At 37.6% G+C, this 26,762-nt stretch overlaps 4 protein-coding genes across 4 annotated transcripts; 2 read left to right on the forward strand and 2 right to left on the reverse strand.

Moving 5' to 3' along the window:
- LOC105174611 (protein trichome birefringence-like 35) lies at window positions 168-3,311 on the forward strand. The gene is made up of 6 exons (XM_011096768.2): window positions 168-521; window positions 901-1,186; window positions 1,313-1,484; window positions 1,761-1,957; window positions 2,083-2,235; window positions 2,771-3,311. Exons 1-6 carry the CDS (start codon window positions 296-298, stop codon window positions 3,099-3,101), a joined length of 1,365 nt encoding a protein of 454 aa, XP_011095070.1. The 5' UTR covers window positions 168-295; the 3' UTR covers window positions 3,102-3,311.
- On the reverse strand, window positions 5,027-12,089 carry LOC105174738 (protein BREAST CANCER SUSCEPTIBILITY 2 homolog B). Its single transcript, XM_011096924.2, has 19 exons — window positions 11,885-12,089; window positions 11,625-11,786; window positions 10,081-11,172; window positions 9,876-10,000; window positions 9,634-9,788; window positions 9,138-9,260; window positions 8,870-9,064; window positions 8,716-8,797; window positions 8,575-8,625; window positions 8,409-8,484; window positions 8,191-8,302; window positions 8,052-8,123; window positions 7,055-7,250; window positions 6,804-6,986; window positions 6,552-6,694; window positions 6,401-6,463; window positions 6,110-6,320; window positions 5,566-5,733; window positions 5,027-5,484 (listed from the first exon to the last, which is right to left on the reverse strand). Exons 1-19 carry the CDS (start codon window positions 12,036-12,038, stop codon window positions 5,422-5,424), a joined length of 3,426 nt encoding a protein of 1,141 aa, XP_011095226.1. The 5' UTR covers window positions 12,039-12,089; the 3' UTR covers window positions 5,027-5,421.
- Window positions 18,272-24,675, forward strand: LOC105174612 (protein DETOXIFICATION 44, chloroplastic). The gene is made up of 13 exons (XM_011096769.2): window positions 18,272-18,998; window positions 19,255-19,376; window positions 19,663-19,821; window positions 19,938-20,068; window positions 20,630-20,765; window positions 21,411-21,507; window positions 21,610-21,710; window positions 22,041-22,204; window positions 22,747-22,818; window positions 22,933-23,049; window positions 23,684-23,779; window positions 23,856-23,977; window positions 24,095-24,675. Exons 1-13 carry the CDS (start codon window positions 18,694-18,696, stop codon window positions 24,156-24,158), a joined length of 1,686 nt encoding a protein of 561 aa, XP_011095071.1. The 5' UTR covers window positions 18,272-18,693; the 3' UTR covers window positions 24,159-24,675.
- Window positions 25,089-26,758, reverse strand: LOC105174739 (the record flags this gene model as incomplete). The annotated part of the gene is made up of 3 exons (XM_011096925.2): window positions 25,089-25,288; window positions 26,028-26,115; window positions 26,276-26,758. Coding segments are annotated over 2 exons (531 nt in total), but the record flags the coding sequence as incomplete, so codon positions are not given.

Genomic DNA, 26,762 nt, shown 5'->3' on the forward strand with positions numbered 1-26,762 from the left:
CTATTTATTTTTTACATTCAAAGCATTTGTCTAAGTGAAAGCGCGACAGACTATGTCTTTATTAGGGGAAGGCATAATGATCATTAAAAATTCCTGATCCATAGTAAGCAGGCTCATATGTTTACTTGCAAGTATAATAATAATAATAATAATGAACTTACTAAATCCTACTTCTTTCTCATGTATTCTTCTACAGCCTAGACGACAGGGTCGTTGTCGGCTGACCAAATTCTTGAAATTGTTGGAGTAGCAGAATCGAGTAGTTCCCCTTCTCCCTCACACATCCATAGATACAATGCAGAGATGGCAAAAGAGAAAAACACATTTCCCCCTTATTGCTCTCCTCTTCTTTGTTTTCATTGCTTTCTCAATCCTTTATAGTGAGTCTAACATTCGAGGGATTCACCAAGACCAGCCTCCCCGTGATAGTAACGGTGACCAGCGACCATCTGCCGTTCAAGCTGGTTTATTGAACAATTCTAGACCGGCCCAGGTCCTTCAAATTTCAAAGAAACCTCCAGGTTACTTTCTCTTCACTTTGAATGCCTTCAAAATCTATATACGTTTGTATTAATAAGGTTGTTGCAAATTTTACTAGTCATTTTTGTGGGCTTTTGGATTTTTTTGAATTGCTGTTGTTCTGCGCTTCTTGGGACGAAGCAAACGAGGATCTCTGAGTTTAATTTCGTTGAAATCTTGGCTTTACTGCTTACATGTTCTCATAATAATGATGGATACAGTAAATTTTACTTGTTATTTTTGCTGGAATGTTGAATTTGATTTTCTATTGTCCTCTGCATTGTTGTGGGAGTAAAACAGAATTGGGATTGTTAAATTGAAAGGGTTTAATATGGTTTCTGTCTCTAACTTGTGTTTCTTCTTTTTTGGTTGGCTTTGTAGTCGGCATAGATAAATTTACTACATGCAGTTCCACGGTGAGGTATAGTGGGAGGAGAGCTGTTTCGGCTCTTCACAGGCCGGGATCGGACGATCTTCAGGCTGATTCGGCGGTGGAAGGGTGTGACTTATTCTCCGGAAAATGGGTTTTTGATAACACGTCATATCCATTGTATAATGGGTCTCGTTGTCCATACATGTCTGATCAGTTGGCTTGCCAGAAGCACGGGAGGCCTGATATAGAGTATCAGTTCTGGAGATGGCAACCCCATAACTGCAATATGAAGAGGTAGCTCTGTTATATGAATTATACCATATAAATTAATTGTTAGTTAAGCACTCGGATAAAGAATAATTTTCTTAGGTATTCATTCAAATGAACTTTTTTGATGATTTCTTGTTAATGAAAGCGTAGGTGGAACGCAATTGAAATGTGGGAGAAATTGAGGGGGAAGAGATTAATGTTTGTAGGGGATTCACTGAACAGAGGGCAATGGATATCAATGTTGTGTTTGTTGCAGTCTGCAATTCCAGCAGATAAGCAGTCCATCACACCAAATTCCGAACTTACAATTTTTAGAGCAGAGGTAAGTTGCATGTGTGTATTATTATGAGGAGAATAACACCAATGCTTTATGTATATTCCAATTTTATGTAATGTTAATGGCTAAAGTTAGCTAAGTTTAACAATTTAATGAGCATGTCTACGATCAAAAACTCTTACTGCAAATAATCTAGTGAAGCTAGTTAATCATAAATAACCAAAGTGTAGACCTCCTAAATAGTGCCTAGAGTTCAGAATGCAACAGATGTTTGAAACTCATCACATGGTTCTCATTTTTTATGCGGTCGTGACTCTGTAGAATTACAATGCCACTCTGGAGTTTCTATGGGCACCTCTCCTCGTTGAGTCTAACTCCGATGATGCGGTTGATCACCGAATGAGTGAGAGAATACTGCGTCCGGACTCAATTCTTAGGCATTCATCACAATGGGAGCATGCCGATATACTGGTCTTTAATTCGTTCTTATGGTGGAGACAAGGGCCAGTTAAGCTGTTGTAAGTATAATCCTGAATGTCTTGTACTACTGAAGCTTAGCATCTCTATAATGGAGATGCAAAAAGGTTTCTTGGCCTTGAAGCAAATGCTTGTAGCTCACATGTGTCTTAATAATTATGTTTAGATGGAGCGATGAAGAAAACGGTGTTTGTGAAGAAATTGGTGGGCTGGGTGGTATGGAGTTGGCCATGGAATCCTGGGCGGATTGGGTAGCCTCTAAAGTTGATCCCTTGAAGAAGAAAGTTTTCTTTGTTACAATGTCGCCTACACATCAACTGTAAGCCCTCTCTGAATTCAAGTAAACTTTGCCCGAACGAATTTGGACTTGATGTAATGCTTTCTCAAGCGAAATTCCTTGGGGGTTAGGAAGTTCGCCTGTCTTTCTGTTTCATAATTGAGAGATTCCGGAATGCAAGTATTGAGTTGTTCGTGAGCTGAATTCAATTTTTAATTCTTGGAACCAAGTTTCTGAGCTAGACTCTCTTCTGCTTTGTTAGACTTTTCACAAAGGTGGACGTCAGACCACGTTGGCTTAGTGGATATATCAATTTTTTTTGCCTGAGATTGAATTTAACTCCGAACTAGGGTGAATCATGGATTATATGCTGACTGCACGACCGAGCTTATATTTTCTGTCAAGCTGTTCCTTCCTTTTCTTTCTCAAGGAAAATTTTAAGTAATTTAGTATCAATCGCCTTCTTGTTCCCATTCGTATAATTAGTCTCTTCATCTCTTTCTTTTTGTTTTGCTTTTCTTTTAATTAAGTGAAACTTTGGAGTTACTTTTCATGGATATTATTATTGACTGAGCAGGAAAGAGGAGTGGGAGCCTGGAAGTGAAGGCAATTGTTATGATGAGAAGCAGCCTATACATGATGAAAGATATTGGGGATCGGCTTCCGACTTACCCACGATGCGGATGGTGGAGAAAGTGTTGAGTAGGTTGGGGTCCAAGGTTTTTGTTCTCAACATCACTCAGCTCTCTGATTACAGAAAAGACGGCCATCCCACCATTTACCGCAAGTTCTGGGAGTCATTTAGCCCTGAGAAATTGGCAAATCCTGCTAGCTATTCTGATTGCACGCACTGGTGTTTACCGGGGGTGCCCGACGTATGGAATGAGTTACTATTCCAATTTTTGTGAAAAGGGGTTCACTAGATAAGGTCGTATTGGACTCGTAAATCGTGATCTGTGGCTCTTAATTCTATGTACATTTCAAACAATCAAGTAATGAAGAGAATCATGCTGCTTTTAACAAATGAGCAAGTTGATTATGTGATGAAAGACCATTCTTGAAGTGGATTGAGACGAATTATAGCTTTGTGGCTGATAGAACTGTCTCTTGTACTTATACTTTTGCAGTCTACCAAGTGAACCATATATGCATGGCTGATCGTATATAACATGAATGCACCAATACATAATATAAAACAAACTTTTCATTATGAACAATTTCCGGGTTGATAGCCATCAATCAATCATCTACCGTTTACTTTTATTTTTATTTTTTGTTTCTAGACATATGAGAATATTCAAATTAATTTTCAATTTTGTTGGTATGTAAGATTAAAATAGGATCTTAAACATAGTTTAACAATATTGAATTATACATATCATGTGATAAGTTAGCAAGATGATAACGGATCAAGTTCACGCCATGACAACAGAATTGAAACACTGAGTTGAACACTTGTTTGAGATGATCGGTCAGAGGGTGAGGGTGGTATCGGGCTCCCTTTTGCATGTGGAGCAACATTTACAAAACCCTTCGTCTTCAAGTTGAAAGTCACCCGAAGTTTGACAAGAATCACCATCAATCAACCTTGGCACTTCTGATGAAACGGGTTGCTGTGAAGAAATGGAAACCATATCCTCAGACCCTCAATAAAGGAACATCTTGATCCATGCATGAGCACAGAAACACTCGAGATATATATATATAAACGGAAGTGTTAACATTCAACGAGCAAAAACCATGATGAGAGGAGAAACAAACTCCCACCTTCCTGAAAATCGTGCCATCTTCCTCCACATGCCACCCAGCTTCCTCGCAAAGCGCCTTGAGAAGATCATTAGAGTCAGCATGCTTCGGGAGATTGTAGTTGCCGTGAGCCCTTAGGCCCTCAAAGATTTTATGGGTCAAGTACCTTCTCCTTCGCTCCCGTTGCTTATTGTTCAGCCGCTCTCTGTCGGAAGGGAAGCGATATTTGGTGACAAGGCCGCCATTTTTGGTGGGTCGACGAACCAGCCATGGGCCTTTGCTAGTTTTGATGCATCCTCTAAGTAAATTGTTTCTTTCTTGTTCCATAACTTGTATTCTTCCTAAACCAGTTCCTTGAGAGTTAGCATTAATTCTTGGGACCATACTACTGTTATATAGATATAATAGAATGGAATGGAGTAGCTAAGAGGACAATAATTGAAAAAGAACAAAAAGGACGTACTATGTGATATTCCCTCAGCGTTCTTTCATCTGTGTGTCTTCTTGGACATGCCTATCGTGCTGTGTTGTGGGGTGTTATCTTTTTTGTCTTCCCTTTGTTTTCCTTGGAAAAGCATGAAACATTTGCAAGCTTGACCATGTTTTTGCCGGTTTTGGTATTAAAACTGATCTGGGGAAAGATATACCTGGAGACGCACATGACAAAATTCCCATAACTTGAAATTTTGATCTGCTGGCAACGATATTCCTTGCAGACATGCAAGTTCTACTTTTAAGAAGGGAAGATATTCTGTGCTGTTAGAAATCAAGACATGCTACAGTTGAGAGTACACAAAGACAATACGAATTCAACCCCCCTTCAGCCACTTGGCACTGCCAAAAATGGGAGAATTCAGATTTCCCCACACCAATGATTCTTCATCTTTTATATAAAACATTTTGAATAACAGGAATGACAGATGTGAACCTGTGATTCAGAATTGGTAGAAGAGAACTCGATTAAGCCACACAAATATATTCCATTTATTCCTCAGGAATTAGTTAATTTACTTTACGCCCAAAGGAAAAACTACTCATTCAAACCGCTTAAACGACTGCTATGACTGCTCTCTGTCCATCAAACTGAATGACTTGCAAGTGCATTTGGAGTACTATGAAAGGATTTCATTCAGACATTGGCGTTCAGCAAAAACTTTACTAAAAACAATCCCACCTTAATGCAAAAGCTGAACAGCCTTGCTGCAGCATTCTGATATTCCAGAAAACAATGTTCCCAACTAATTATACTATTTGACTTGATTTATACAATGATGATCTACATGCACTGTACAATCGGAGTACTTACTCCCATATTTGACAGAAACACTATACACCAAGAGAAACTGTAGTCGACCAATTCTCAACGCTTATCTCGAGCTTATACTTGATTTGGGTCTCTGGGATATTTTGCAGGCAGCCTTGCTCAATGCCGAGGATTAAGATACAAAGAGACGTGCACTTCAAGAGCTTAAATAGGTGCAATCAACATCCATCTTTTGAGTTTCTGATAATAGAAGAGACAGTCTCCTTAAGCTTCTCGGTTATCTGCATAAACAAATTTACATAAATATATTATCTATACAGGGTGGACCTAATACACGGCATGTTGTAATATGAGAGTCATACCAGACTTGATGTATTTGCCCATTTTAACACTGAAGCAGCAACATCTTTTAAATGGCTATAACCTGCATGATCATAACTTAGAAAGTAATCAGAATTTTCTGTTGCTTCAGCCACCCACAGGCCATTTACTTGATCTCTTGGTCTCTTGGTGAGATTGCAAAACCCAACCTGTGAAGGAGATAAGTGAATCTGTTCTCAGAATTAACTATAAGAGTGATCCTTATAATCTACTTTCCAATCCACTTCATATCCTAGAAATTAGTCGGATTGGCAGACACATTACAGTATTTACTTCCCTGAAAAAGAAAATAGAATAGAATGGATGCTGTTGTCATTAGAAAAACTACTTTATGTAACTGCAAGAAAAGGTTAAAAAAAACTTTTCTCAAGAATTCTCTTCTATAATCTGCAGTCTTAGTACTTATGTTCTTCACGATGTTTTTGGCTAGAAGAAAAAACTCAACAAATAGTTAATTGCAGAATAACAGAAAACATGATGGACAACCAAGATGAAGGCTTTTGTGAGATATCTGAAAATACTGACCACAGATCCTACAATATTAGAGTTTACTGGTGCAGATGAGTCAAATTCAGTGTATGGCAAGCAGAAGTTAATGGCCAGTAATGCATCCAGTGATTCCTTGGAACAAAATCCAGCTGTGGATCCATCCGTCACGAACACCCACTGCTTCTGTTGATGACCTTGTCTATATACCTCTCCCACATAAACAACAAAAGCTGCAATGTCAAACTCACTGCACAAAATCCATGCAATGTCAAACTCAATGCACAAAATTCAGAAGTGCCAGCAATTCCATGACATCAAAAGTCCTACCTCAAGATGGGAACTTCGCTCAAACTTGATATTGCAGTTGATGAACGAAGAGTGAAGAATGGCCTGCAAGAACAAGTTGTTGATCATCCAACAATTAAACATTTTTCTGACGAACACAGAGAAACAAATGCATGTTTCTGCAATCACTTACTCAAAATTCTTCATCATCAATGGAGACAGAGGTCGCCAATTGCTGGCTGATCCTCTTGCTTGTAGGTAAAGGATACCTGAATCAGAGCTAGATGGTACAAGGCCTCCAACAGCATATGCCTGCCCTTCGGAGAGCTCTAGCATCTAAGAAGCAATGAGATTCCACAGACGAGTCATAAAAGTTTTAATTGGAAAAGAACTAGAATTTCAAGAAACTTGGTCAGTGTGGCATGCATGTGCAGTGTGAATTCACCTGTTCCTGTGTTGGATTCCATATTGTTATCAAGCCTTTCCTAGGAGAACGTTCTCGTGGTTGGTGTTTATTTGTCAAACCAAGAACTTTAATCCTCAAAAATGGAGTAACCTCTCTTTCATTAAGCCCAGCAGCCTCCATAGCTTTCTGAATAGATATTTGCATGTCTGACTGCCTCATTGCCTAACATTGCAGGCAAATCAAATCAGATGGTTTGTAGATGGAAAGTCAAGAAACACATTTCGGCATACCTCCAACTTCGTTTTATAAGAAGCAAAAGAAGTTAATTCTTTTGAGCTCATTCCCGCCATTAAAACCTCTGGTTCCGCAGCTGTCTCAAGTAACTTCATAAGTTTGGCCCCTTCTTCACTTTCATGATCATAACCAACATTAAATTCTGTTTCCTTTTGGAATCCTGATATGATTCCTTCAGCAACAACATCACGCCTGGACCCAAAAAAAGCTCAAAAATCAGGTTGCATTTCTTCCTCTACTTAATTTACATACCATAAAAGGACTTATTTAGATTACTGAGAAGGGCATCAAGAAAGAATATATAGAGTAATCCAATCAACTGATCCAAGCTTCCATTGTTAACAAATTTATCTTCTGGCATCTCAAGTCCAATCAACTATATACAGTGTAACAGGGCAACATTAAGACACAAATCTGGGTCAGAAGGGATGTGGATTTTTATAGTTCCAAAAAGGTAAGCTAAGAACAATAAAATATTTGCAGGATGGCATGGGAAGTAAATAGAGGATTAAGCAATACCAGAGAAGGAAAAGATTTTGGAAACAATCTAGGGTATGCTAAAAACCCTGTCTTATTGATATGTTCCTCTACATTAATTGAAGCACTAAAATATAGTATTCTAGAGTTCAAGTTCCGTTGGCACATTTATAACATGAAGCATCATATCTATGAATTATCTCGAAGAAACATAGAAAATATGATAGGTTACAAGAGTTCATAGTCTGAATCTCACTTTTACATGCCTTCATTTACTAAAAGATGGTAAAATGATTGTACCCTTAATTAATGATCCTTGAACGACATATCCACTGTGCATTCATAAATGACCATATGATACCTGTAGCACACCTTCTTATCTTGCATACTTTCACACCCAGCACAAAACAGATTAATAATTGAAAAGAAGTGTGGAGAAATCTCTGGCAGACTAATATTTTACTTATTATTACAGAACGATATATAATCAGTTAAAATTGGCAACACAAGCATCACCTTTCATTATATAACTGCAGTGCTTTAGCTTCCTCTCTCTCAGACCTCACAATGAAACTCCCATTGCTTAACCTGGATGATATGCTATTCCAGTCAAACTCAGTTCATAGAACAATATGTTAGGTGACAAGTAGGTTACCTTTCCCTATACAAAACTGGATATATCCTTGTAACACCAACCAAAGTGCTGGGGACTGTGCCTCCAGTACCCTTGATGCATCTGAATGCCAATGGAACACCAGCACTTTTACCTAAGTGCAAGGTAAGCCCATGACTGAGGCTCGGGGAAACCAAAAAACATGCTGTAGAAACATATTGTAGCAAATAAAAAAGCAGAAAAACATAGCAAGCCCTTACAGAATCCCAATCTTTCAGCCCAATGACATCTGTAAGTGCCATTCATATGCAATAATAAACTAGTTGTCTTTGATGCCTGAAATGAAATATAGCACTAGTCAATAAACAACAAAGACCAACGATTCAACATAACAGAGATAGCAGAAAACTAGGACTGCAGATTGACCTCAAAGGGTGAAACAGGCCCAGGCCACCCACAGAGTTTGGCTCCCCAGATCTTCAGATGACAATACAAACTGTAAGCAGCAGGAAGCATTCTCAAATGGAATGGATGCACTAATGAAGATAACAAGAAAAGATATTGTACCCTGAGTTTTTGCCCCACAAACAACTTTCCTGAAGCAAGCTTCTGAGATAGTAGTTCATCCAACAAAGCTTTAACGGAATACCTAATAAATTCTTTGAGTTACTCCGGTGGAAATCAACTTCGTCCAAAAGGATTAATGTGAAAACTTCCTCACCATCCATCAGTTAACTCTATTTTTGAAGTTCTATCATCGCCATTCTCCTCCGTTGAAGCAGATTGATCTCCAAACTTTAAGTCATGGCTTTCACCAACAGCGGAAATGCAAAGTACTATTGAAGAAGGTGGCGCATCTCCATCTAAGATTTTCTTGATTGCTGATCTATGCCCATGATTTACTTCTCTCTCATACCTCTCACATGTAGGGGACTATAAGATTCCTGAAATGGCTGACTAAAATAAATAACAAAATGAAACTCAGATACCTGTACCGTAATTCTTCAAGCACATTAGTGACTGTCAACAATTTGCCAGAAAATTTAGCAGGATAGCACCTCTCATAAGAGGCAAGTTTCCAAACAATCCACTTATAGTGATTTGAAACCCACCTGTGTTAAAAGATGGAAAAATAAAAAAGAATGAAACAAAGTAGGATGATAAGAATGCACCAAAATATCCATGAAGTTATCTATTCAAGTATGACTCGTTAACGAGTATACTACTAGGATTAGCAATGTATATATGACCCTTGACATTAAGAAAGCAGACAGAATAAGTGACAGAAAGATAGTGCAATACTAAAAAAAAAAAGTCATTTCTTAATAATCAATTGGAAAACCATGTAGATGTGCACAAACTGCACGCTAAAACATAGCAAGTGATATAGGGAATTTGAATTCCAGTACACATTATAGGCATTGAAAAGCCACCTCCTACTAAATTCATGTTGATAAAGTTTAAGTAGCTAGAGAAAAGTTTTACTCTTTGGTCAAATATTGGAGGGAAGCTCCAGACTGAGACAACATCAAGTAAAAAGCCTCTGGACCAATGCATTCTGAAGATGTTTCATTCTGGAATGTGTAACTTTCAGCAGCAACTGGGTTCATTCTTTTCACATGCTCTAGCAAGTTCACCATCTAATTTCAAGATAAATAGCGTAGGGTATCAATTCCAAAAGGAAAAGCTATCAGTGAAAAATAAGAATGTGTATATAGAAAATATACCTTTTCTTGAAGTGATGGAGGCTGTAAAACATATTCTTTGACATATGCTCGTTGAACCTGAAGTGGGTATCTCATTGAAACCCTCTTTCTGCAAGAAGGCTCTTCTGGTGCTGGTCTAGACAAAGCTAGAGAAAATATATGCCTCAGAACCTCAAACAAAAGATATTGTTAAGCAGGAGGTTAAGCTAAAAGCTTGATACTTTACCATTAAGAACTGAAGAGTTACTTTTGTTTAAAGGGGTGACAAATGAACTCCGAGGCTTCTTAAATGGAGAAACATAGCTAATCCTTCGAACTCTTCGCTTTTCACCTAAATATTGCTTATTATCAATGTGATCCGTTTTCATGGTATTTGAGATATCCACCAGTGCCCGATTGGATAATGACCGCTTCAAGGGATCAACTTTCAGCTGAACTGAATTTCCCAAACAGTCCAACTTTTCTGAAGAGCTGTTAACTTTTGGGGGCTTTCCATCACAACTAAGTCCATTATAAGGCCTATCAAAAGTGTTAGTTGCTGCCTCCATATCAAACTTTGTAATCAAGTTATTCCGTGGTAATAGTTTCTCAGATTTACCCAATGACTGCTTCAGGTATGTGCTTGATGCAAAGGGTGATGTAAAATTCCTCAGGGACCAGTCACCATTATCTATCCCCTTCTGCAAAAATGGTGTACTAAGATCATTTTCTTGGTTAGAAGAACTACTGGGTTTTCCATCATCAGTTACTGAAAACTGTGGATCAGTGCTTGCATCATTTAAAAATGAATCAAATTCAGGATTTCCAAGCAAACTTCTCGCTCGTTGCAATGCTTCACTAGAAACTGATATGGATCTCCCCCCAGCAGTTTGAAATCTGATAGGAGGAGGCTTTGGAGCCGTGAAATCTTGAAATTCCTTTGCTGCAGTTCTGCAGGAATCAGAAGGAAGACTGGAAGATGTCAAAACCTTGGTAGAACTACTCAAACTTAAGGTACTCACATCCTCAGTCTCTAGATGAGATAGATTTTTGCGAGACTTTGTGGAAGTAGACTTTTTTTTTGTCTGTTCAAATACATCTAAAGACTCTCGATCATAATTTTGGTCCAGACCTAGCAAAGTTTTTGCTCTAAGTAGGCCAGCTGAAGATATGTTGACTGTTTTTCCTGATCCTGTCTGGAACATGGAATTTGACATATTAAGTACACTTTCTGATGCACTCTGCAACCTGGACTTCAATGTAACCACTGATCTCTGTGAGTCCATCTCAAACATTGGTTTCGACAGAGCATATCCATTTTCACTTCCAGCAAAGTGGCCTGCATGGGATTTTGTTTAAAAAGAGATGCATTGTTTATATTCATCTTTCCTTGCGTGCTTACACCACAGTAGTTTCTTGAAAGCATATATTTATAATTCGTCAGAGCGCAACAAAAAGCTCAAATCAATTCAGATTTGTGATGTTGGACAAATTCCACTTCAGTTATACTAATTATTAGAATTTCTTTTGCTACATGAATGTCATTTACTAAAAAGCAGAATAGTTAATGGAAACAGTACAGCATAAAACAGTGAAGTTCTAACTTTACTCTGTTCCATTTGTAAAGCATGATCAGCTGCCTAGTCACTGATGTCACTCAAACAATTGAATATGCCAGAATCAAGTAATAATGGTTGCTTATATTACCAAATCAACAAACTGTTATTCCCAATTTAATGGCACCAACACAACCAAAAACGTAAAGGAGCGCAAGAAACAAAAGAAAAATACCTATACCCTTATCAGTCAACGTGTCATCATCCACGTCACCAAGAACTGAGCGTGCTTTTGCTATTGAAGACTGCATCACCTGAACAGACTTTCCCAATCCAGTTCGAAACATTGGTGGGTCTTCCTCAATGCCCTGCCCATTCTCCACCAACTTGGAACAACCTAGGCAATTTCAAAAAAGAATTAAACACTACTGAAAGTTCAGTTAATTAATAGAAGCTACAAATAATCTGGTAACTAAGGAATGGATATAAACGTGCCTAGAAGCAACAGATCGGCCATGGAAGGTAGACGACGACCGTCGGTACGTTGTTGGTGTACGGCGTCACATTGCTCTTCTTTCTCGACCTGGTGATCGGTAATTTCCCACCGGAATTTATTCCTGCCATCGGAAAATATCTGCCACGTCGACATTTCCCGGCACACGCCTAGGGTTTTGCTTTTCTAGTCGAATTTGTGTAGAGTAAGTGCAATTCAGAAAAGAATTGGCAATTGTATAAGAAAGCGGGAAACTTTTTAAAACTAGTGGCGCGTATCAAAGCTTTGGGCTCCCTTTTCCCGAATGTTTGGGCTTCTGAATTGTAAAGTCCACAACACTGTACAAAAACCAAATTAATTGGGGCCCATCCAATCACTGGCCCAATAGCCCCACTTTATAAATCATGGTAATAATATTGTTATTGGGGAAAAACAAAAGAATTACGTGCGACTTCCAACTCAATTTTTCTTTTCTTTGGGTAAATGTAAATTTCATTAATAAAACAAGATTGTACAGTACAACAGTGCTCAACTGGTGGTTTCTCGCTCGACAGGCCAAGAGATACCCCATAATCTATATAACGCACATGAACTAACAGAACGAGATAAATTAACACTGATAATCCTCTGTCTAATCTTCCACATTTATGGTGGCTATGATATTCAGTGGTCGCTCCGTATGCTCAAAGCGTCTCAAATTTCGTTCCCTCCAACTCAATTTACTAACTTATTACACATGCCAAGAACAGGACAGTAAAACTATTTATAAAAAATACTTTTACTTTTTAGATAATTATATATACATGCATCAATATTATTTATATAAATTATTTTTATTTTTTTTAAATAATATGCATATATCTCTAAAAATATCCACAAATTATTATATTTGTGGGTGGCAATAGTATTTTGTAATTGGAAAGTGTATTTATGGGGAGGGCGCCTGATCCGGGTCTGCCACCGTCTGATGCATTAGTTATATCCCGACAATGCTTAACCAAGCTTAATTATACCACCCCTATTTACTGCGGTCCGACCCCATGTTCTGTCATCAACTCATCATGCTCGCATTTACTTACCCGGCCCCCTTCCTTTGGTTGGCGGAACCAGGGGACGACGGACCATCCACATTTCTTTATCATCACAAATCAAATTTCTTATTTAAGAATTTCCTGCAACACTAAAACTTGAAAATTCATTTATGGGAAATGGAGAGAAATAAAATTTCAAGCACGGAGACGGCAACTTCTTAATTCCATCTTCCCTCCCTACTTACCACATTCTTCTCACTGTATACAAAATTTGTATTCTTGTTTGACAAAATTTGAGCTTGACTTTCCACACGCCCGAAACACTTGTTGTCGTCCAATATAGCAGCAAATGTTGCCTATCATCATTACCATAAACGACTCTTAATTAGTTGGAAATTTAGAATGTAATAATTAAGGTTTAGATTAATCATTATCTGAACATTGTTATGATGCTGGAAATTACTGCTATTTACTGCATTTCCTCCACGTGGCGAGCCATGGTTAACTGAAGAAGGCCCTGATTTGCCACCAACATTTGGCCACTCCACCCATCTGCTGGCCCTGCCGGACCTCACCATTGAATTCATTATTTTATTTACTACAATTGATTAATTCTTTAACTTATAGTCAAGTTTTGAGGAAATTAAATAATTTAATTATTAAGGTATATTTTTCATTTTAAATCTTTGGAGATTGAATTTCTTTTTACAAGTAGTCAAATAAAAAAGTAGAATCACGTTGACTATTAACAACATAACCACGTCTTAGTCTGGCGGAAAATTGGAGAACCAATTTTGATTATATATATTTCTTATAAATGCATATACTAATCAATTCATAATCATTGTGCTAAAATGAAATTGCAGGGTATAAATATACAGATTCAATAAAAAGATGTGAATATCAATGATGTTTTAGTCTAATATATTAAGGTAACGTCTCATAGATATATTTGAGGTAGTGAATTCGAGTCAGAGTCGATTTGTGAATATTTAGTTCAATTAATATAAATTTATTTGCGATGAGAATTTATTTTAATTTATTAATTGAATTGCTATATTTATGATGCAATTATATAATGATTATTTATATTAAAAAGAATTAAATAGGTAGTGTTGAAGATTTGAAATTGTTGGAGAGAGCCTCGATGGTGGTGAACTAGTCTGGAATTCTGGTCTACTTCTGCGTCCTTCTTTCTCCGTCTTTACTATAATAATAATAATTCCTCGATATTAATATTTTTAGTGTGGGAGTCAGACCCATACTACAATTTCCGATGCGTCCCTCCATGTCATGTCAGTGGAAGAGGAGGAGGAGGTGGGTAATGGAATGTGGGATTTCCCATAAATGTTCTTATTCTCAACTTTAAACCCCTCTTCCTCCTCAAAATTTCAATCTAGCCACTCATATCAGATGAGTAACGAGCTGCTGCTTTTTTTTGCCCTATTAATTTATAGAGAAAACAACGTCACAGTGTTTGGTTTCATTCATAATAAATATTTGTTTTGAAAGTTCTGGTCGTATTTTGAAATAATATCTCATTTATTTTTTATTAAAATAAGTTTATATTAATTATAGGTCCTACAACTAAAAAAATTATATACATACTCTTACATATATATAAAATATATATAAAAGATACATGATTTGATAATGAAAAGTAGTTTTTGTCTCTCACTAAATAAAATCAAACATATCATACTTTTTTATATTATCTCTAAAATCAAATTCAAGCATACACACTATCTCTAACACGTATTTATTTATCTTTATTTTTCTCTTTCTATCCCCACAAAACACACCAAAATAAGTTAAAAATAAAACTAAACATAGTGCATAATTTTATTGTCAACTCAAAATTCTCGTCGTGAGTGAAATGTTTTTTACCGCACGCTCTTATATACAAATTTCATTGTTCAACTATGATTGCTATATTTTCGTCTCAGCTAAATTCTTATTTTATTAGTATGAGATAGGTTGGTATGAAATCACAGAGAGTTTAGGTTGGTGATCGGTACTAGTATCGAACTTCCAAATTTTGTACAACAAGTGGGTAATGTCGGCACTCAAGTGTGGTCATTCAAATAGCCTTGAAACCAAATATTCGGCAATGGTCACTTCTACCTTTCTAACCCTAATTATACGGATATGTAAATAAATGTAATGATTATATGCTGCCTGAAAGACCAAGTGGACCAAAATTAGGACAAATTAAATGGAGCTTGATGTATGAACATTAATTACTGTTTATCCATAGGTTGTTATATTAATTATATGATTATAATGCGATGTGAAATGGATCATGTCCAAGTTTATGCCCATCATTAAACTAAAGATTTGTGGAGAAATTAAAACAGAAAGTAATGATGAAGGAAAGAAAGAAAGGGGAAAAAAGAAAAACTTCTACTGCTTGGAGTCTTAGTCGCAGCAGTCAAGTCGAAAGGACACAGTTGTAAGAATTAAGAAATCTACAACCATTTTCAAGCAGTGGTGAGTTAAAAAATTCCACATAAAAACGTACGTACTTAATAATTTCAATTCTCAAGAGAGGAAGAAAAGTAACGTAGTCGGCAGGGCTTTATTGTTTAGGATTACTATATACTTATACGTATTTTCGCTATCCAACACAATGTGCTACAAAAATTTAGTCAAAGATTTCCGATACGGGGGCCTCTCTCTCTCTGTCTCTCTCTGGATCTTGAGAGAGAGAATTTTGATGACGTTGGTCTGACATTCTCCACGTTACTTTGCTTCTATAAATACACCCCATTTCCATTCGTTTCTCCTTCACCATTCATCCTTTCTCTCATCTCCCTACCCCTTCTTTTCTCACACATACCCACGTGTGTGTGTGTGTGTGGTGGGGTTAAACTACAAAGTTCATGCATGCAGATTTTCTCTGGTAAAAGTTTTGGCATTGTGCGAAAAAAAAAAAAAAAAAAAAAAAAAAAAAGAGTATGGAGAACCCGTAAAGCTCAGGAGGGATAGCACCATGGATGTATGATCTTAGTACTCTCCGCCGCCGTGGACGGTGGCGGAAGTGATAGATCTCTATAGCGTTTTCGTGTGTAAAAGTTTTGGCATTGTGGGAAAAAAAAAAAAAAAAAAAAAAAAAAAAAGAGTATGGAGAACCCGTAAAGCTCAGGAGGGATAGCACCATGGATGTATGATCTTAGTACTCTCCGCCGCCGTGGACGGTGGCGGAAGTGATAGATCTCTATAGCGCTATCCATCCTGAGTTTCATGGGTTTTGACCGTACTACTACGTTGTCGTATGGTGGTGTCATTAATTAGGTACGAAAAGGAAATGATGGTTGGAAAGGTGGGTACGTGCTTGCATTATGTACATTCATCTCAATCCTTCCTTCCTCCCTTTTATTAGTACTTATCCATACTCCTTTTTCTTTTTTCTATTTTTTTAATCTTTTTCATATAATGTTTTTTGAATTTTGCAGATTCCGGAAATATGTAATATCAACTGTCGTTGGAAAATTTTTAATTCGAATTGAGTTTGACAATATTAATAGGAATTAGACGTAATTTCGTTGATAGTTTCCTTTAAATGTGACTAATTAGATATTCTTTTAATTCAATAATTGTAGATGAATGATAATAAATTTCGTATTAATAGATATTGTAATACCAAGTAATTAAAATGATTAAAAATAAATTCAGTATTAGCCTCTCTGAATTTTGGTAATTGGAATGACGATGTTGATGATGCATGCGGATTCCTTCTTAATTATTCTTCTATAATTACGAAACTAATGCTAAAGCAATTAAGTCAACAAAAAAGCGGAAAATAGGATGGGAAATTTTTTTAATTTTACTGGGCGGTAATTTTATCTCTTTTTGTAATTTTGTCCTGTGATTTTAAGAACTTTACGCATTGAAACGAAAATGACAGAAATTTATTAAAATGGTCATAAAAGTGCACATGACATGTATGCACTGAGCGCGCTTTTTTTTTTATCATTTTGATCATTTTTGTTCTTAATATATAAAATATTAAAATTACAGGATAATTTTACCAAATAAATTTGTATACAACTAAAATTGCTACTCTATATACTACTTACTGGACTAAATTACTATAAGTTTCCTTATAACATGTAATGTATCATTCACCCGGAAAGAGATACTGTATGTATAGATATTTGAAGTAGTTGATAAAGAAAATGTAATTTGAGGGTTTGCATAAGGGAAAGTGGGCAGGTAGAAGGAATCTGCTTTTATATATTTTTATTAAATAGTAGGAAGCGTGAAAGAAAGCAGAGAGAGTTGACCGATACCCAAATGCATGCAAGTGAAGAAGGGTAAAGGGCTTTGATCAGTCATATCTTGGTAGTCAGTGATTGTTGTAGTAGCCTGTAATAAGTGTAGTGTAGGGGTTTCCAAATGGAAGCTAAATTAGGTTTATTTTGGGACTGCTAACTCGTCCCATCTTCCTTTCAACTTCCCATTCAGCTACTATCCTAATAATTCAAACCTTTCACCTGCCACATGACACCAAATCCAAATATATGTTCAGAACTACAACAAACAAGAAACAAGAAGAAGAGAGAGATATGAACATATGTTATATACATTATTAATGCTTTATATTTTAAATCTCATTTTGAGACGCATTATAATAATTTAGACAGTCTTTAGTTTAGATGAGATGTGACATAGCCCAGGGCATTAAGCTCTACGTGGGGCCTAAGTATGCCTCTGCCTTTATCTTGACAGAAAGATGTTTGATTTTCCTTTGGGCCTGCGTAATCTTCTTCTTGAGCTTCGGGCTACTTGAGCTTCCTTAGATGGATTTACTTTCTAGGACTTGTACAAGGCACCTGCTACCTACTGTTGACTCTCTATGGACACTCTGGGCTTTTACTTGGATGGGCTTCTTAGGGGCACCTAATTCCCTTGCTCAGGCTGTGCATTTGGGGGCCTTACTTAAATCGAGCTTCCCGACCTTGTTTAAGGTTTCTTCTTTGGCTTATTGTGATCTCTTTTTTTTTTTTGAACCGTTTGGGGCACCCTATTTTATGGACATCACAGTTAATTAGAGATGAACTAACACGAACCTCTCATTCCCATATAAAATATGCTTTGATGAAAAAAATAAAAGTGAAATTTAATTCTTTAGTACGTATATGTTGAAAAAAATCCCGGAGGCACTCCTTTTTTGTGTATCTCACGCAATGAATTGGCATGTGGAAAGGAAGAAACGAAAATGAAAGAAATTAGCACTCAATATGTCGGGCCATCCCATGTATGCATTATTTGGTTATATTTTGTTTTCTAATATCCAATTCATCTACCAACACTTACATGTAATCCTCAAATTATTTTTTTTCTTAATTCATTATAAAAAATTCTGTATTAATCAGATATTTTTTCCTTGTACACAATTCAGATTTATTATTCGACATACAAAAAAACGATGAGTATTATAAATAGCCCATTTAAAGGTTAGCATATTGGGCCTTATGGATTTGGGATGCAGTCCATTCGGTCTGGTCCATTGTCCCTCAAATTGGGACTGATAATTTTATAGCCCAGCCAGCCATTTCTTCCGTTTTCTTTTGTTTTGTGGCTTTGGAAGCTTGAAACGCAGTTATATATAGTGTAGCTCCAACGGACGTGGAGATATTTTCATTCCTCAACTCGCTGTTGTAGCCATTGAAATTCGGCTGATATCCGAAAACGATACTTGTAACGTATATAGATGTCTGCTTTGTAAGGATACTGCAGAAATCTCAGCAGAGTTGTTCTTCTTCAGAACTTCAACCATGGCATTCGGCGTTGTACATCAACACCGCTGGCGTTACCACTTCTCTGTACACGCGAATTGCTGCTTTGGCTGTAACTGTTATTCACCCATTCCCAGCGCTTCGCAGTTTAGATGTTTGACGACATGCTCGCGAGGTTGTAACTCAATTCGATTCCGTACAACCACGAAGGCGTCGGCTGATAAGAACCCCAGCACTATACCTCAAAAACGGAAGTCCAGGCCTGCAGATGATCGGGTCGGTGCTAGTCAGCCGGATTCGGACCCTGGCACGAAGTCGCTGTCAGTGTTGCTGCGTCGTCTTTGGTAGTTTGCTCTTGCGTTTACTGGAAGTGCTTTCCGGATTCATTTCATTTTTTTTTTGGTGCTCTGTTTACTTTATCTTTATCTTTATCCTATGTTTGGACATTGAAAATTGGAATTGGACAATTTATAACAGACTCGCGAATCTGTTCGGGAGTTTTCATTTTCTCATAGCATTCGTATTACTTGTCCAAGGTGTACAAATTGGATAGTTATTTGTCTAGCCAGAAAAGAGCATTTATTCTTTGGGATTTTGTAGGGAGGGATTTAAACTGGATGGACTTGGAACGGAGATTCTGTCAATTGCACTGCCAGCAGCTCTGGCTCTCGCGGCTGACCCAATTACTTCACTTGTTGATACAGGATTTGTTGGCCATTTAGGTACCTTCATTCTTTTGGTTTTGCATTCCATGTCAGTTCTGCTTTGGCAACTTGTGTTGACCCCCTGGGAAAAATCTATAAATAAATATTCAGCTTCCCAAGTCCAGGCCTGCTTGGCATGACTAGGTTCATAATACTCTTTCTTTTGGGGATAATGTTGGTAGTAAAGAAAACCAAAGGCGATTAGAATGTCTTTCTTTATTTCAGTACCCGGTTAATTCTCATGTCTGACATCCGCAAGTTCCGATAAGCATGATTTTCAACTTCCTCAGTTCATGTTGTTTAGGATCCGCTGAACTGGCAGCAGTTGGTGTGTCTGGTGCTGTGTTCAACCTTGTTTCTAAATTATTTAATGTACCACTGCTCAATGTCACGACATCCTTCGTTGCTGAAGAACAGGCAGCTATTGTAAAAGCTGCTGATGACTACAGTCAAACTGCCAAAGGTACTCTTTTCCCCAGAGCATCTATATTGCCATCTAAAATCTGTGTTGTTCTCTACTGTTGTGGTTTTTTTCCCATCATTAAGGGGGTTATATCTTGATGTAATATTGCCTTGCAGACTTGCAGAGCAAGATCTTTCTTCCTTCAGTATCGAATGCTATAATTCTTGCTGCAGCTCTTGGCATCGTAGAAGCTGTTGCACTTTCCACAGGCTCCAGTTTCTTAATGAATACGATGGGTATACCTGTTGTATGTCTTGTTTAGCTAACCAAGGAACTCCGTTGTGGACATAGTTTTTGGATCCAACTGCGCTTCAAATTTTCATTTGGTTACAAAATTTCTGACAGTTGTTACATGAAACTTGAAACATGACTTTTGAATGATTCGGATAATAAGTTTCAAATGGAAGGAATACTAAAGTTTGTCCCATGCTCTTGCATATACATTCATGTAGACTTTGTCTTCGCAAGACCAATGTCGGCAGGATGTCATATTGCGACTGTGATGATGATTCCTAACAGAATACTCCACTGTGCATTGTCCAGAGATAATTTCCTTTCTGCTTCTAAGTTTGAACAAGACCAAGTTAGTGCATGTCCATCGTGACTATGATGATGATTCCTAACGGAATATTCCACTGTGCGTTGTCCAGAGATAGTTTCCTTTCTACTTCTATGTTTGAACTTCTCATTCTTGAATGATGGATGAACAAAGAAAATGCAAATTTGAGCCTCTCATTTTCCAGATTAATATATTGCTATCTATAGAAGATTTTGCCTAGTTACCTAACTCTTATATGGCCTGCCACAGGATTCACCAATGCGCATGCCAGCTGAACAATTTCTTACACTGAGGGCCCTGGGTGCTCCACCAATTGTGGTAGCGCTTGCTGCTCAAGGAACTTTTCGTGGATTCAAGGATACGAAGACACCTTTATATGCTGTTGGCAAGTACTACACCATAATAGTTTATGCATGCTACAGCTGCTTCTTGTGAACTATAAAGCATTCCTTTCGCAAGCATCTGATATGGATCAGATTAGAAAGTCATTTCACGTAGCTGCTTGCAGCAATTTGACCTGGTTGCAAAAGGTTTACTAAATATCCTGTCCAAGAGGCAAAGTTGGGTTATTAAGCTGAAGTCTTATCAGAATGTAACATAAGTAAATATCACTTCATCAATTAATTCTGACAAGTGTGTACATTCAAATAGATTATTTACAACTGCCATTCTATACCATAGCAAAGGTTTGGGTAGGCACTTAATGTTGCAGCATCAAAGATGAAACTTTTATCTTTAGCATCTGGACATTCTCATGTTAACTATTCAGATCAAATGTTAGTAATCAAGTACCTCGTCAGCCATTGAGAAGAGGTGCGCACCCTTTTATGTCAGTGATTTTAGGTTAGATGGGGCATTTTAATATTTCCTTATGGTGATCTCAGTCCCAATAATTGCAAATTAATTTGGCCAATGACATGACCCAATCAAATGATACTGAATATGAGTAATTTAGTAAATTTTCTAGTTTTTTATTTACATCTTATCCAAGTGCCATTGTGAATTCTTACTGCATCTGTTATGGTTTCAGGAGCTGGCAACTTACTCAACGCGATACTGGATCCAATATTAATATTTTCATTTGGTCTTGGTATTGGTGGTGCTGCCGTTGCTACTGTGATTTCTGAGTACGTCAATGATGTGGTAAAACTACCACTGTTGCTTCACGCATTACATCTGAAACCACTGCTTTCCATCAGCTTGCATGAACTTCCATGTATGTGTATCAGGTATTTGACAGCTTTAATTCTTCTATGGAAGTTGAGTGACGAAGTCCTGCTCATTGCTCCAAGTATCAACGGCCAGAGGATTGTTCAGTATCTTAAATCTGGTGGGTTCCTAGATACTTTGCAAAATTCTGTTAAATGGCTGTTTCATTGACTATATGCAATTATGATAATAGAAAGAATATAGTAATTTAGTGAGGCCTTGCAAGTGTTACAGGAAGGTGTAAGATTCAATCATTAAAAAGTTGAGGCATAGCTCAATTTTTAGATGACAAAAGTTTGCTCACGCATATAACATAAGCATTGAATTTGATTTATTGGTGCAGCAGCAAGGTTTATTTTCCCGCTATAAAGTCCTATAGAAATATGAATAGTTTGTTTATACTTACGCGAGCCAAGATTTGTACAAATAATTTCTCTATTTCATTTTCCAGGTGCCCTTTTGACAGCAAGAACATTAGCAGTCCTTGCAATCACAACGCTAGCTACATCTATGGCAGCAAGAGAAGGCCCCATACAAATGGCTGGCCATCAGATTTGTTTTGAAGTCTGGTTGGCTTTATCTTTGCTAAATGATGCTTTAGCACTTGCTGGTCAGGTACACTTGTAAGATTTTGTTAGTAATAAATATATATAGACTGCTCCTTGAGTTAGTTGGAGAAGATTAAGTTTGCAAATGATTTACCTCTCCTCCAAGGATCACATGGCACTTGTTTCCTTGCTTTTTCCTCTGTTCTTATGATGCACTTGATATTTTGTCATCGTCCTTTTGGTGCTTACAGCCTTCATCTTCATGAACCTGTCTTTCGTGATCTTCATTTTTTTTATTTTAACTTTGCAACACTTTCATGGTGGCTTAAACTTATCATTAATTCAAAAAATGAGCGACATGAAAACTCTTAGTTCCGTGTTCAACTGATGCGGATATGTCAAAATAAAGCTAATTTCATGTGCCATCTTAGGTTTGAATTAGATACCTAGTTCATTCTATTCTGGTAATCGATCAGACTCTACTTTGCTCTGTGTGTGTGTGTGTACAATTCCGAGAATGTTTCAAGTCTCTTAGAGCATTTCCATCTGCTGGACATCAGTTTATATGGTTCTGTTAATTCTTCCTCCTCCTGCTGACATCTTTTCCAGACTCTCCTTGCTAGTGACTACTCTCAAGGGAACTATGGTCTGGCACGCCAGGTGACTTACAAAGTGCTACAGGTTTGTAAATCTGATTCTCAATTAGTTATAATTCTTTGCAAATGTTAGTATAAATGACCTCTCGATCAATGGGAATTTACCTCACTCGATGTACTATTTCTACGTGATTATCAGATTGGCTCACTAATGGGGGTAGCTTTGGCTGTGATTTTGTTCCTTGGATTTGGTGCGCTCTCGAGCTTATTTAGCACAGACTCAAAAGTTCTGGAAATCGCCAGATCTGGAACCTTGGTGAGAATGTCAACATTGTTGGAATAGTTCTTCATGAATTTAGTACGGGTATTAGATAAAGCACAAGAGAGAATGGAATGAGCTTGCTACCACGCTGGTATTTAGATGCATGTATCTCCTCAGGCCTCATTAAAATTTTGTTTTAGTAATGTAAAATCACAGGTCACTAGATGAAGCGACATAGTTAAGACTGTTAGGTCCACTGGTATTCCATTGTCAGTCAATAAAAAATTAATGAGCTGGGGTGATTTTAATTTTGTGTTGGGAAGAAAAACAAAAACCATCCTTGGCTTCATAAGCAGAGGGTGATCCCTACACAAGTCTAATAAATTTGCAATGTCAGTTGATTTTGGGTATCACGGCTACTCAGAACCATTTCAAGTTAGCTAATTGGTATGGTTTTGGTTTTAATGCTGTCCTCAGAATCATTTAAAGTTAGCTAACTCACATTGTTTTGGTTTTAATGCTGTCGGGAACTTACTTACAAATAATACCACGTATTTATTAGTTTTATTGCTCAAAGTTGTATAGTTGTGCCTTGATGTCACTAATTTTTGCTCAGGCAATCTTTACCAGAAGTTGCAAAAATGCTTTTTTAAGTTAAATATGTTTCATCACTGTTTTCGTGTTGTAGTTTGTCGCTGGATCTCAGCCAATGAATGCAATAGCTTTTGTTCTTGATGGCCTATATTATGGGGTTTCAGACTTTGGGTTTGCTGCATATTCCATGGTAATGTTTATATTCCATTTAATCAGATGCCTCACTTACCTGTGTAGGAATTAATGGGTGTTCTGTTGATTTCTAGGTGTTTGTTGGACTGATCTCGTCAGTCTTCATACTGCTAACTGCTCCTTCATTTGGTCTTGCTGGTGTATGGGGTGGGCTGTTTCTCTTTATGACTTTGCGAGTAGTAGCTGGAATGTTGAGGTAAATTACAACCCACAACCTTTCGTTCTCTCTGGCAGTTGTAATTCATAATGGTACAGAAATTCTCCTGGACACCTATGGCATTAGAGAGGTGACAGAAATCTTTGTTGATTCCAGGCTAAGCACCAGAAGTGGACCATGGAGATTGCTCTGGCTGGATACGGATGAAGATAGTACTTAAAGCTGCACAAAATTTGCTGAATTCCACCAATTTTTTATCTTCTTCACCATTGGGTTTACACAGAAGATATAATTAGCCAGCCCTTCTTCAGGTGGCTTGCCTGCATCAGTTGCTCAGCCTGGGGCGACTTTTGATCATAGATATGTTCATGGGGATTTGAGGATGCCTGAATTGACTGGAGACACCACTTCTACTGAGCTACTGGATGATTTATTACAGTACATGTAAGCGAAAGCTGTATTTTGAGTGCACGCCTATTTGACAATGATGGAGCAAGAATAAGGTGGTGATTCCTCAATGCAAGATATCTAATTCCCAAACTAACCGATTCGTGTACAGCCTCATTTCAATGATCTATCAACTTGTAGTGCCATAGAATTGTCCACTTTTACATGCACATAAGATTTAACTGTAAAGCATAAATTCTCTCAACTATTTTCTTGTATTATTCAACTTTCTCTGGTCTCTTGAAGTTGCCAGGTGCTAGTGTAAGTGTTCGCTGTTCAGCTCCCTTCAATATGTTATCTTTATTGATGCAAACTCTTGTGAGAATGTTCAGTTTTCAATTTCTTGATGTTAGTCAAGCTAATTAAAATGTAGGAACATTTCCCAAGATGGTCAATGATTCTGTTCAATTATCTTGGACATGCATCACACAGACCATCCTCAACGCAAATGCAACAGAAAATTGCGTTGTTCTCTTAAAAAAACTCATCTCCACTGCTTACCTTCAAAGCAAACAACCTGCCTAAAGATATCAATTAGGCCATGCTATTTCCACAAAGAAATTATTCGTAATGTTCATTTTTTGTGCAGCCAACCACAGTTGGTCACCAGCAGCAGAAGGTGCAGCTAGCTCAGACAATAACACTTATATCAGGTGTGGGTAGTTCTATAAGGCGTTGGTTGAGTGGAAAGTAACAAAATCAGTAACAACAAAGAAGATCAGGACCAACACTTCATTTCATCAATTTCAATTTTCCTATTTTCCATCCTGAAGTAGGTTCATTACAGAAATACGCTGATTAATAAGAAAACCAGCTATTGTACATCAAGGTGGAGCACAGGTCAGTCCAGTTGATCTCGGGTGATCTTACAGAACAGCATTGCAAGGATAGTATGTCGCCAAGCTGCAAGATGTAATTATGCACCTTATGCTTCCACGGATATCCACAGAAATAATAAAAGGAGACTGAGCGATACAAACTAAACACAATAAGTGCACCCATTTACCTTATTTTAGCAACAAAATAATGAATCCCTTAATTTACTGAGTGAAGCCATAAGCAAATATGTGTGTCATACCAGGATGTCAAAGGCCACCAAACAAGTTTGAAATATTGACAAAGTTGATTGCTGGGATTGGGCACAAGGAGGTAAGGGGCTTAAGCCCCAGAAGAGACACTGATAGTTCAGAAAAACGCTCGTCAGATGTTTAAATATGCAGTTTGTTTAATTTCATTAGTAGTATTACTGTTAGTGTTTATCAGGGTCACTGATGCCACCTATTCTTTAAACATTCTTTCTTCACAAACTGTCAGATTTTCCTTCCTAGCAAGAAGGCAAAAGTATACATGGTAGAACAAGCAAAGCACCGATATATTGAGAATATGTGGGTTTCTCCTTTCGGTGCACATTAACTCAGGTTTAGATAGAAAAGAACAGAGTATAACCACCGCACCCCACAGTAAAGTAGGGCAAATATCAAACTATGATGCTGGGGGAATAGATCATTTCACCACTGCTCTATGCAGGAATAACTCAGATAAACTAATTGGAACATGTCACACTGAGAAACAAAGAGCTCAATCAGAAAGCCATCTACTTAAACAAAATAAAAATAAAAGAACAAGGAAGCAAGAAGATTACCTCAACCAGCAAAATGCAACACCACGAAATTATCCGCAACTTATTCTAAGCCAGCAACTCTGCACCTCAACTTCATATTATGATTCTCCTGAAAAAGAAATAAACCCCAGTGACTTATAACACCACTCCCAAATGTTGGAAAAGATTCCGGCCTATTGATTTCCAATAATCATCAGCTTTTGCAGCACTTAGGCCTAAAAAAAGACTACATTATTGATGGAAAATTGAAGGTTTATTGGCATTCTCACCTGTTCTAGAACTTTAGCATTGGACTGCTCTACTAATTTTGACAAACCATCAATCTTAGCCAGCATTTTATCATACAAATCCTCAAGTTCCCCGGTGTAAGCGGCCTCAGAGCCCATCAGTTTACTCAGCCTGCCAACGTCAAAACCCTCAGCGCAGGTGTCCAACTGTTTCTGATCCCTCAATTGCTTCTTTCTGTCCGCCAAACTCTCCCCCGCTTCATCCTCCAACATTGCATTTGACCCCCTCAACTCAAAATCCATCATTGGAAACTGCACATTGGGACTAAAAGATTCGTACTGCGATCGAAAAGAGGGCCCAATGTTAACAATGTTTAGACTCTTAGGCTCGAAGGCGTTGACTTTGAATTGAAAAGCCTTGTATTCATGGGTGTGGATGAACTGATCTTGAAACGGCGTCGTGACGAGGAGGAAGAGAAATGGGGCGAGGGAACGAGAGGAATTTTGGGGTGTGAAGGCTAGAGAAGGC

Source organism: Sesamum indicum, linkage group LG11, assembly GCF_000512975.1.
Source record: "Sesamum indicum cultivar Zhongzhi No. 13 linkage group LG11, S_indicum_v1.0, whole genome shotgun sequence".
In the NCBI taxonomy this organism is placed as follows: Eukaryota; Viridiplantae; Streptophyta; class Magnoliopsida; order Lamiales; family Pedaliaceae; genus Sesamum; species Sesamum indicum.